The sequence below is a fragment of the Conger conger genome, chromosome 5 (assembly GCF_963514075.1).
Source record: "Conger conger chromosome 5, fConCon1.1, whole genome shotgun sequence".
In the NCBI taxonomy this organism is placed as follows: Eukaryota; Metazoa; Chordata; class Actinopteri; order Anguilliformes; family Congridae; genus Conger; species Conger conger.
This window is the reverse complement of record NC_083764.1, coordinates 60095344-60108369: the sequence shown is the minus strand read 5'-3', so window position 1 is coordinate 60108369 and position 13026 is coordinate 60095344. Positions and strand designations below refer to the sequence as shown.

Sequence of the window (13026 nt, the reverse complement as noted above, 5' to 3'; positions counted from 1 at the left end):
GGTCTTTCTATATTCAAGCCATCAGATGCTTCGATGTCGAGCTGTTTATGAGGTGCTGGCTGATGTGCTCCTGCCATGACCATACTGAGATGCACACAATTGGATGCCTTTCACCTGTACTCAAAGTACCACAGCCTTCAGGGCCAGTCCTGCTCAGCCTTCCTCACGTGAAGGGAAAATGCCTTACATTTACGTTCATATTTTAGTCATTTAGCAGACACTTTTCATCGAAAGCGACTTCCAAGCTCAACAACTGAAAAGCACTGAAAAATAGTGGACTTGCCTTAATGACTTAACTTAATGGGCAAATGCAGGAAATGAGATTCAACATTGTTATATCAGAAAGAGCGTCCAGCATAATAAATATTATGATCCACTTTTAAGTAAATGTGCATTTTGCATTTATTGATTTACTTTTGTAAAAAAAGAAAAAGAAAAAAAAGGAACAAAAAAAAAGAAAATACAGAGTTAAAGTGAGGCAGCAGGAGTGAGTGACAATCAATGGACAGTGCTTCTGTGACAGCTATGGCTCTCAACTAATGATACGCAGCCAGTGTCAACACAATAGAAGACACTGGGAGGACATAACTTTTAACCATGATGTTACACAAAGCATTGCAACAGTAGTTCATTAAACAGACTACCTGAGAAGGAAAACACAGTTGCACAATATCCAAATGTGCATATTCATTGCTGGCCCCTTAGTTTATTTGTACATTATTTTTTAACAGAGGATATAACATGTACAAAATGAATACCAATATGGAAGCAGGATGTCTATGCCTAAGAAGAAAGCACAAATACTTTTCAACATCCATTACTAGACTGCTCTAGAAAGGAAGGTATGTCACATTTTTCTTACTTGATCCCATTTTCTTATAATTTCTAAACATTTTCCCTCATGATTTGGAGTTACTTGCCAGTGATACATGTCTGTGAGCTAGTGGCTGTTTTACATACTGTAACAGACCAGATAACACTACAGGGCTAGGGTTAATGCCAGTTTCAATCCAGTCAGTTCACAAAATCAAGTAAACAATGTGAATGTTAATGTAGATGTTTCTATTTAATGAACTGAATTAATGAATGAATGAATGAATGACTATTGCAAATTGACTGAATTGAAAATAGAATTGACCCCAGTCCTGCATCAAGCATAAGAGATGATCTACTTTATCACTGGTAGCCAGTACATGCCTGATGTCTTGGGAAGAGGTAAAGCATCAGACATGTACTGGCTACCAGTTGTCTAACTTCAAAATTGTGGGCTAACTCTTGTGTTAGCTCTGGTGTCCTGCCATTACTGCGGTATCAGGTTTGGGCCATTACATTACAGGCATTTGGCAGATGCTCTTATCCAGAGTGACATACAGTTGATTAGACTAAGCAGGAGACAATCCTCCTGGAGCAATGCAGGGTTAAGGGCCTTGCTCAAAGGCCCAATGGCTGTGCAGATCTTATCGTGGCTACACCGGGATTCGAACCACCGACCTTGCCTGTCCCAGTCATTTACCTTAACCACTATGCTACAGGCTGCCCCTGTATCCATGCTCTTAGAGACCAAAACTGCATTAATGGTGTGTGCCTTTACTGACTGAGCCAATCAGCAGCCAACTGATTGCAATTGGACTGAACAAACATGATGAAGGCAAGAGCACACACACACAGTGTGAGGTATTATGTGCACAACAATTAATAATGTGTATGATTTGTAGTTATAAAATGAATTTAATTGAGACTGATTGTCATTACCCGATTGAATATTAATTAGTTTAAGTTAATCCCAATTTATGGAACTAAATCCATACAGATGTTGTTCAATGTCGGTTAAATGTGTAGAAGAGCATTTTCCTTCAGGAAATCGTGAACTTTAGAGTCCTTATTAAAATGAAAAACATAATAAAAGAAAGGACATCTGGAATATGGTTGGGTCATGGAAAGGCATTCATATCATAGGACATTGTGACACCTTGCCCCCATTCATATTTTCTCTGAAGAATGATGTAAGCACATTGTACCAAATAGCTAGTCCCTCTGACCCATTTGAAAAGAGCAAAAGAGCCCCTCCAGTTCAGTGTGTTTTCACATCACCAGGGTGGAAATGTTCAATAGCTCTAGTCTCTAGTCACCAGTTGCTTCCGCATGTCTGAAAAAGAGGGCGATAGTGGTGGGAGAACTTTTCTCCCCGACAGGAAATTGCTTAATCATACTGAAGCCAAAAACAAACCACAGTTTCCATGGGGGCGTACGCTGGGAGCAGATGAACACTTAAGAAAGGCAGTCTAATATAACACTGTACTTAAAAGCCCAAATTCGTTTATTTGGCCTTTGTTTATAACAAAGTTTCACTCCAGTGCAGATCCCTTATGATTTTGGCTCTGCAATCCAGCACATTGGAGTTTACAGTAAGTGCAGACAGTCAGCTGTAATTTGAGGTGTTTGGGTAAACTGAACATTTTCACTTCAGTTTGTTACACCTATATTTTTAGGTTCTCTCAACTTTTGTATGTTCATTCAAAGATCTGTGTAAATGAGAGTGGCAGCCATTCATGCCCAGGCTCTAACACTACCTCCATCATATTTCACAGATAAAGGGGGTGCTTTGGATCATGACTAGTTCCTTTCTTTCTCCACACTTTCCTTTTCCACCACTTTGGTACAGGTTAATTCTCGTCTCATCTCATAAGACTTTGTTCCAGAAGGTTTTTTTTTTTTTATGTACCAGTCAACTCTAACTTCTGCGCCGTTCTGTTTGTAAGGCGTACCAGTGGTTTGAGGTGAACCATCTGAGGTTATGCTGGTAACACCTTCTCTGTCTTTCACAGATCTGTAGCCACAATAAGATCCGCACAGCCGTTGGGCCCTTGAGCAAGGCCCTTAACCCTGCATTGCTCCAGGGGAGGATTGTCTCCTGCTTAGTCTAATCAACTGTACGTCGCTCTGGATAAGAGCGTCTGCCAAATGCCAATAATGTAATGTAATATGCCCGCATTCTTGCTTCCTAATTATGTATCAAACAGTTTTTGACACCCAGTATGTCGGCTATGTCTCTGACTTGTTCTTATTTTTAAGCCTCGTGGTGGACTGCTTTACTAGCACGGACACTTATTTGGTCCTCATGCTGAGAAACGACAGCAACAGACTGCAAATGCGAAGTCCACACAAAGAATCATCGATCGGCCGTTTGTTGGCTTTTATTGTGCATGAACGAATGGTGCAAAGACACACGACTGGCCAGGAAACGGCTGAAATGGAGGACTGTGTATTAAAATGGCTGTAATTCCTACAGGGATCACGTGGTATGGATGTAATTACCCTCAATGGCTGCACTTTATATTCATTGTGTTCACTGTTTTATTTCGAGTCCAGTGTGCCGGAGTACAGTACCAAAATAACAGAAATTACTGTCCCAACATTTTCACATTTAACTGCATATAATAAAAGAACTCTAGCAAAAGAAATGGATATGTGATAACAGACATTTCTCTATTGTTTTCCAGCTTTCATTTCAGTTAAAGATTCAATTGGTAAATTCCCAGCTGCCCCTCTTTGTTCCGCCATGGCCTCCCACACTGTGATGACATCATACGCTTTACTAGGAATTGCACTGCTCAGTCTCATCACTGACTGCCAGAATGTTTATTATGATAGCAAATACCATTGGGAATGTCTGCGCTGTTCTAAAACACCCTTTTATGCCCCTTGCATATGTAGTCACAGGGCACATTATGCAACTGGTCAGAGAATTTTGAAATATGGCTAATGGTCACAAATGCTGCCCCATTACTCTGCAGTACTGTGTGGTCAACCCAAAACCGCTGAAGACATCAGCCAATTTGAAGTACATACAAGCACACCATGTGCCAATAACATTAAGGCCATTACTAATTATGTTTTACCCCTGCATAATATAGATTATACAACACTTTTCTATAACAATTAACAAATATATACTGTAAATGCCACAGTATAGCAGTCAAGCTTGTCCGATTAAGACATTTGGTATTCTGCAGCAAGGAGTTGGATCACTCCAATCTCATTTGTTCTCTGACATCCGAAGGCAGTGTTTCAAACAAGGCATCTTCCACGAGAAGACCACTGCGCTTCAGCGCCCGGCAGCACCCCAGCTCCGCAGGCAAGCAGTCAAAATGGTTGCCTCTGAGTTCCAGGTGCGTCAGTGACACCAGGAAGGATATCTTTGGGGAAAGCACGGTCAAGGCATTCATCCCCAGCTTGAGGGTTTTGAGCTTTTTGCAGAAGAAGAGTTCATCCGGGAGGTTCTCAAGCTTGTTGGATGACACGGAGAAGTACTGCAGGCTCTGCAGCACCCCGACCTCGGGTGGGATGAACTGAATCTCATTGTAGGACAGGTCCATGTAGCGCAGCTTGTTGCAGAGGAAGAGGTGGGAGGGAAGTACCTCGATCTTGTTGTAGCTGAAATAGAGACGCTCCAGGCTGCCCAGTTTCTTGATGTGATCGGGGATGTAGGTGATACTGTTATGCCACAGCTTCAAGCTGATGAGCTTGCGAAGGTGCTGGAAGCTGACAATCTCCTCGATAGTCTTGAGGTTGTTCTCCCTCAGGTCCAGCTCCTGCAGATTTGAGAGGCTGAAGATGGCATGGGGGATCCGGTCCAGCTCACAGTGCACCAGCTCCAGGTGGACCAGGTGTCCCATCTTCTTCAGGTTGTTGAACATGACCAGCTTGGTGCCGTCGTTGTGGATGTAGAGCCTCTGCAGGTGGCTGGACAAGTCCACAATAGCCTGGGGTATTTTGGTGAAGTTGCTCTTAAGGTGAAGGGTCTTGAGGGACTTGAGCTCACGCAGGGACTCAAGGGTGACGTTCCTGGATATGTCATGGTTGAAGAAGCCACTGAGGTGGAGCTCTTCCAGGCCACGTAGACCGTACATCCAGGGTGGCAGCTCCCTGCTGTCATCAAATTTCACTCGTAGCACCTTCAGGTTCTCCTTCAGAAAGGCAACTGCGGTACTGTGGATTTTGAGGGAGCACTGGTGTAAGATTAGCTCCTGGAGGTCCTCGAGCTTCGAGATGGAGGCAGGTATTGTGACGTTGTTTATAATCTCCAGCTTCAGAGACTGGAGCTCTGTCAACTCGAAGACAGTGTCCGGAAGGCCGGGAGGCATGAAGAGAGGGAGCTCCAGCCTGTTGCTGGCGTTGGTCTTCAGCTTTTGCCGCAGCTTCTGAACCGTCCACTCATGATTCAAGTTGAGCTGCTTTAGCTTATTCTCACTGACTTCGGAGAGAAACACAGCAAACCTTTTGGAGTACAGAGGATCGTACTGGTCAATCATGTGCAGCATGAAGGCAAAGTCATTCTTTACATCTGGAATGTCACTGATCCCTGTCTCCTGTCGAACGTACTCAAAAGAGTACTCCTTGAGAGATCGATAAAACAACCAGTACAATGTGTAAAGGCACGTAAATCCATAGACCCCCACAAAGCAAAGGTAACAGTAGGCCAGCTTTGAGAATAAGTGAGCCATTGTGTGATTGCACCAGAAATGCCCATAACCTGTCATGTCCTGGATATTCACATTACACGGCACCGTGATCTTCACCTCAGGCACCAGGACGCTGTTGTAAATGATAATCAGGAGGAACTTCAGAACCTTGAGCATGTTCTGGCGAGCATACATGACATAGAGCAGATCTCCCTCTTCCACATGCAAGCGGAATTTTTTTATCTTTTCAAACAAGGCCTTAGCTTGCTCTCCTTCCTTTTTGTCCAGTACGCTAGCATCTGGTTTGTTTATGACTAGCTTTTCTGGGATGGACCTGAGGGACTGGGTCTTCTCCAGATTGACCAGATTGCCCTCCGCTGTGGGCACATTGACATTAGACTTGCTGTCAGTCTCCCTTTTTTGATCCTTCCCTGCTGTATTTTCCCCTGATACCTCTGAGAGGGCCCTAGTGGTCCAGGGCGAATCGAAGCACTTTCCCAAGATAGAGACAAAGTGCTCTATTTTTGAGCTGGAGCCTGGGAACTTGAACCAGAAGTTGCTACAAACCATGAAGACAAGGGTGTGTATGAGGACTAGGTAGGGGAAGTACTTGGCGTACCAATGCAGTGCTTCCTCGTAGCACCTCTGGTTAATGAAGCTGTACTGCTGCAGGTCAAGGTTGGTCTTCAGGCCCTTCAGTTCTGTTTGGTGTGGAAAGGCCACGGTTTGGTTTGGCGCAGGTGTTTTTGTTGGGAGGCAGATGATTTTGTCTTGCATTATCTACAAAAACAAAAGGTTAACACAATAAATCAGGCAACATGTTTCACTTTTCTGAACAAAAAACAAGCTAGTTAAGTAGCCACAACAAATGGCTAATCTGTGATGCTGTCTTACTTATTCACCCTGCAAGCTTCCCGCTTAGTCGCTATGCTTTGCGAGATATCTCTGCAGCTGGAACAGGCATTTATGCACTGGTGAGCATGAACTACTCTGCTGAATGAATGCCAGTCCTTGGGAGAGAGTCTGGCCAATTACGTGTGACAGTTTGGGACATCCACCCACAGGATAAGAATACAAGGATACATTATGATATTATTGCCGCTCATAAACAGAATGGATGTAGTTCTTAATTCAGGTCCACATTTCAAATCAAATCTAGCTCTCTTTGTAGGAGAACACTGCAAGATAAACAGTATAAGGCTGATGCCACACACTACAACATTGTCTGTGAGACTTGTGAGTCATACAGGAAAGAAGAAATTATGCTCATTACTGAGAGCCATTACTATTAAAAGACATGCATTCCGATGTGTCCAAAACTTGATTTCCATCTGTTGCTTCAATGCTAACAAAAACTAATTACCCAAATTAGATATCTAAAATCATATTTACTGATCAACCCTAAAAAATAAGATTTTAGGATTTTGACCAGCCATGTCTATTTTCCATTTTGCTTATCAAATTACGTAGTTGTGCCCCCTCCACAAGACAGAAAACCTCTGTCAAAGAGCTCACAATATGAAATTACTACCATCTGGCTCTGGAAAAAAGGTCATGAAAGGTCTTAGTTGCAATGTCTCTTGGACAAAATCATCATATAATAAGCATTATCTGCCCAGTGATCTGCTGACTGAAACCCCTGGAGAAATAGCTCCCCGAAGCCCACAGAGTGAAAGCATTTGCTCACTGTCAGAGTTTACTTAACACTGGACATTTTACTGTGTGTGTTGCTTCAGGTGCACTAGGCCTACATAAGGCCCTGTGTCTTGCACAGCACGTCTCTAACAACTTTCTGTCTTAAAGCAACTTTTAAATACTACTTGGCCTTTGATCATAGCCATGTTTCTCTACTTGTAAATACAAAAGGCGGGTGTCATTATATCAATGGTAATATATCAAAAAATTAGGCAAATCAATAATTTTATAAACCGGCAGCATTTAATTTAGTGATCAGAGTAATTTGTGATTTACAGACCAGGCATATAGTAATTCCATGAAGACGAGGAAGAACAGACACACATACAAGTGTATGTACGTACACATATTTACTCAGTTAAACATTCAAAATATATAAAACATATATTCAGTATATTAACAGAACATTGCATGGCATACTATAATTTTCATCCTTCACAAAAGCCACGCGGTTGTTGTTACAAACTTTTAAAAGAATGTTCTTATCTGCTATTTGTTCACAGCTCACAGTTCAAAGTTGTGATGACAGGTGCTAGAAGCGGGTTTGGCTTGTATCTGCAGACAGTGGTATTTGTCAAAGGGCTAGCACTTCCATTTCCCTGCCATTAATTAAAGGTATCTCGCAGCTGTTTTTCCATTAGTGCATCACACAATGAGTCAAACATGGCAAAGTGATTGGAGCAGAGTCAAAATGGCGGCTGTTTCCTTTTGATAAGTGGGTAGCATAAATAATACATGGCGGACAAATCTACTTAAGACTTGGTATTGTCACTCTCGTAATGGGAAATGGATATGCCCCATGGGATAAAACAACCAGCAGAAAGTGGCTTTGATCGATTATAAAGGCACTGTTTTCTAATTAACTTGGTTCTTGCCAAAGCACTTGCCATTCAAAATTGAGAAAAAGACAATGCTTAATTTTCAGACTAAAAACCAATATATCCGAAATACAAATATATGCAAATACGCAGGTCATATCCCCATGACATATTTAATTACATTTTGAATATAGGCATATTATAACCAGAACATGACGTGTCAACTTTTGTGTTGACTCATTTTGACTTTTTCAGTTCAGCTTGTCCTCAATTCATGAATAACTAACCCATACGAGGGCTTATTTTACCCCAATGTGTTAACCCCCAGACAACTGACCTGCAGGGTGCACCCGAACACCCCAATCATGAGCATGATCACGGAGAGGTAGTCTGTGAACACATCCCACCACGGTTTCAGCACACGGAATGCTGGCTGCTGCTGCACAGTGAACTGCCGGAACTCTGTCACAGGGATCATGGTTCCTGCGGTGGAAGGGACATCATTAATGGTGACACCAGCCTTGATTGTACACAGGTGAATGTGCTGGGATGCAACAGGCAAGGGACCGGCTCATTTTAACCTCATGTGAGACTTTTTATTAAGTCTTCTAATTAGCAATAAATAAATAAATGTTGATCTTCTGTGGTAAGCAATATCAGCCAAAATATTAGATCAAGATTAAAATAGGTTCGTTTGTGAGGGATTGTATAGACTTTCAGAGTATTAGATGACATTCTAGTGTGACTCATGATGAGGAAAATATAGTATTAGACAACATATCACAAAGCAAAACATAAATACATTTATATTATATTTACAGCGTCTGTCACGACTTGAAAAGGGTGCTGTGGAAGGCCACAGTTCATAAGGTTTTCTACCCAACCTCTTGTAACAGAGGAGGAAAATGACACTAATTAGATTCAGATAACGATTTTCTGGAAGGAAGGAAATGCAATGGATGCCTGAACCACTGTGAAGCATAACTAGTTTGACTTCACTATTTTCATTTTCTGGAGTAAACATGGTTTAGGCAAAATAACATATTTCAATTTTCTACACTAGAGAAGATGTTAATAGTAATGCCTGATTATTCTATGTATACCATTATTAAACTTATAAATACGTAAAAATAATTTTACATTTCATTCCAGTGTCATTTAAGAATGTTAAATGCATATCTAGAAAACAAGGCATGTGACGGCTAACTATATTATGAATGACTAATCATTTCAAAGTGTAGCTGATAATTTCTATAAGTATGTGAAACATCAAAAACCTTCATAAATATTCATAATTACTACAGCTGGCAGATATTTGTAGTGAACGGGTGCAAATCCTTTCTCATGTCATCATCAATGTCAAATATAGTTTTCAAGTTTGACATTTACCTTTCCTTTGCAGCCACAGTTAATTAGATTTCAGCAAACAGATTAAGATTGATATTCACTAAATGACATTAAGAGGTAGCCTTGCAATTGGCTCAAATGTTCAAATGAGTATTGTCCCGGAACCAAGCAAAGGGTATTCTTCAAAATCAACCCTACTGACACCAATGCTCTCAGCATTATCACTCAAAGCATGTGTGTACAGCTCAGGCAGGCTGGCATATTTATATGATTCAAAATGATCTCTGTTCACCACAGTTCAATGTGTATCCAATAATGAGAGTATCGATTGAAGCATTTTAACCTTAAACATCTGAAGCATTTTAACCTGAAGCAACTAGAATCCTATAACTATTTAAAATCCTAATAATTTAAAATCAATAATTCCACCGGGACGTTTAGTTGAAGTTACAAAAAGGTACCAATTGCCTAAATTATTTTAAATGCAGTTATTTGTTGTTCTTTGTGCCTAACTTGACGAGATGACGTTATTCTTCATTATGACATCATTGCAAAATTGATTTATATTCACAAATTCAACAAGCACAAGTTAAACAAGTCAAAGTGCTTCAAATATGATTGTAAACGTTATTATCCATAAATGTGTCAGCTCTAATGCGCTCAAGTAGCCGATATCTGAACTCATTTATTGTAGTTTTGCCAACACAAATCTGTGATAGAAGAAATTACCGTAGCCTATAGCCTATCAATAATGTAGTATTGATCCGAGGGCAGTTTACCTTTAATGAAAAGTTAGCTTTCTACTCGGACAAGCCCTACGCCAGAACATAACAATAGTCTCTTTACAAGTATGTGGTGCGTAAAACTAACAACTATGTTTTTTTCAGTCTTCATATTTCCCCACAATGCAGCTGGCAAAAAAAATATCATCTTACCCCAGTTCAACGCATTCGACAACCAGCCAGTGCTTTGTTATGATACGTGGATGTTGCTCGTGAGCGTTGCCGCATGTCCTTGCATTGCAGTGTGATTGCTGCGCTTCCCGTTATTTCTGGAGCCTACGCTGTCTGCACCGACGCCGGTAGGGCGGGGACTCTGGGAAGCTCACTGGTGCTAGTCGCTAGATTTAGCAACTTTTCAGAACCCTTTCGCGACTTTATTTTAAAAAAGAGCTTAGCGACAAATATAGCAACTTTTTGAGCAGACATCAGCTTCCTGAGAAAACATTCGTCAACACTGTTCGGCGCAGTCTTTCCGGCGCTCGCTAGCTCTCTGCAGCTGACATAACAGCGGCTGTTCAGTGAGTGCAGACAGGAGAGATGAGACAGACGTTTTATATGCGGCATGTCTGCTAACCTACTAAAGCTGGTTACATGGCGATGTCTGGGAGTGGGTTGCATTTCGTAGTCAATTCATTTTTATATTCAATTTCTAGATTGAAACATATTTTATGTGATACCCTTGATCCAGTCGTTATTTTGGCATCCTTATGCAGGGCATTTGGATCTCGAAGTCAGGTTAACTAACCATCAATAGCATACTCTTCAGTTCCGGGTTCACACCCGCACCCTCCTGGGAACCAATTTTATAACTCCAGCACTGCTATTGACGGCTGCTTCACATCTTCACATCTGCGGCTAATAAATAATTACTGTACGCAGGGCGTGTCTTTTCACGGTCGCCGTTCTCTTGTGCAACAATTTCACTGGGGCATCTACCACTGTGTTTACCACAATGTTTCTCTGGACAATATCATAGCTAAGCAAACATATTCTGATTATCCTCCTGAGATCATTGTCAGCTGTCATTGCATTACTGTAAATTTTTGCTTAAACCAAAGGGCCATCCATGCTTTGATAGTGTCGCTACCTGATTAGTATATCATACATTTTGCCTGCATGGAAACTAGTGGGGGTGCTATAGCCACCACTATCTATAATTCATTAACAAGCATGAACTGTTATTTTACAATTACTTTTGTTCTACGTGCACAGTGAGGAAATATTAACAATGCATTGGATCTAGCGCCATCTTCTGCTTTCTTTGAGGAATGTAATGAGTACTCACATTGACTGATTATCATAAAGGAGATAATTTATTCATTATTAAAGCATGAATTCTTCAGGGCATTTTGAAAATGCAATAAATAAATAAATAATGCAAAACATTATTACACATACTTACACATAATTTCCATCTTTTAGAAAAAGGTATTCACAAAACAAAAACATGCACTCATTGTAGTATCTGTCAAACTGAGCTGATTTTAATTCACACTAAACCCCCTGCCATCTCACAAGTACGGTGTGAATTTTACAGTCTAAACCCGTTTTGTAGTGGTAGTGTAGGGGATCCCTGGTCATACCTGATATACAATGTCTATATATAGATTCGGGAGAATATTGTAAAATATACAACCTTTTTTAAAACATATCTCCCTTTTAGCTTATGATGGTGGGTCCCTGGGATGCATTTGGGCCTGGGGGGGGGGGGGGGGGGGGCAAGGAACAGAACCCCCTGGTATAAACATTTTAGCTGTCACACTGCCTAAAAGCAGCACCATGGGAAATAAGGAATCCAATTTCTACAGAGCTGAAAAGCTGTGCTGCCGCTACCTGTGCACTATTGTAGTAAGAATGGCTTAGAGCATTATTCACATTCGGCTGACTGCTAGCTGGGCTAACACTGTCACTTGAGCGACAGTTGCCGCATGTTGCAGAAGCATCCTGCCTCTGACTGCACAGCAGCTTGAATAAGAAACTACCCGAGTCAGGGAAATATTCATATTACTTGCCTGCCCCTCATCAGGGCTGGACTGGCTGTCACAGTGAAGGGGGCAAACAAGGTAGGTTGTGTCTCCGCACTGAACAGATATCACTGTGAACATCTGAGTTAACACACTGGTTTGTTAACTTTGTACCCCCAAGTCTAACATAATGTCAGATGTACGTATCTCAGAACTTCCTTACAATATTCACATAAGGCCCAACACGCATACCTCGAGCTGTCTCATCTTTGCTCAACCCAGGGCTAACACACTGTGGTATTAGACTAGAATGAAATAACAGGCACTTTAGTTTTCCACAAAGGACCTTTTTTTTGTTCTGTGTCACCTACACTCATTTGACTCTACCGTCTGTTTTAGTCACAGTAGTGAAGGGGCGTAGTGTAGTGTAGTGGTTAAGGTGCGTGCCTGGGACCCGCAATGTGGGAGGTTCGATCCCTGGTGTAGCCACAATAAGATCTGCACAGCCATTTGGCCCTTGAGCAAGGCCCTTAACCCTGCATTGCTCCAGGGGGGGATTGTCTCCTGCTTAGTCTAATCAACTGTAAGTCGCTCTGGATAAGGACATCTGCCAAATGCCATTAATGTAATGTAATAATGAAGCTCAGTGTAGAACATGATCAGCACTGTAGCACTGCCAAATACATAGCTGGTAGATAAACAGTATTGGAGTATTTGTATGACCTGGCATGGATAAATCCTCTTTTCAGCTTGATAAGTTGTCAGTTTAGGGTAGGCAGGTAAGCAGACCAGAGCCCTACCATTGCTGACCCAATGGGAGAATCCATGGTCCCCCAGCATGAGTGGAACAGCAGCGTGCTTTCTGTTTGCGATAACTTAGTGGCAAGGTCTGTTTTATCTGCGGTCAATCCATCTTTATTCAGTCCATGAAAGAAATAATCTTTAGAGATTAACAGAA

At 41.5% G+C, this 13026-nt stretch overlaps 1 protein-coding gene across 1 annotated transcript; it reads right to left on the bottom strand.

Annotated features, from left to right (window-relative positions):
- Positions 1-276: 276 nt before the first annotated feature.
- Positions 277-10340, bottom strand: LOC133127888 (volume-regulated anion channel subunit LRRC8C-like). Its single transcript, XM_061240990.1, has 3 exons — positions 10258-10340; positions 8313-8458; positions 277-6242 (listed from the first exon to the last, which is right to left on the bottom strand). Exons 2-3 carry the CDS (start codon positions 8451-8453, stop codon positions 4026-4028), a joined length of 2358 nt encoding a protein of 785 aa, XP_061096974.1. The 5' UTR covers positions 8454-8458; positions 10258-10340; the 3' UTR covers positions 277-4025.
- Positions 10341-13026: the final 2686 nt, after the last annotated feature.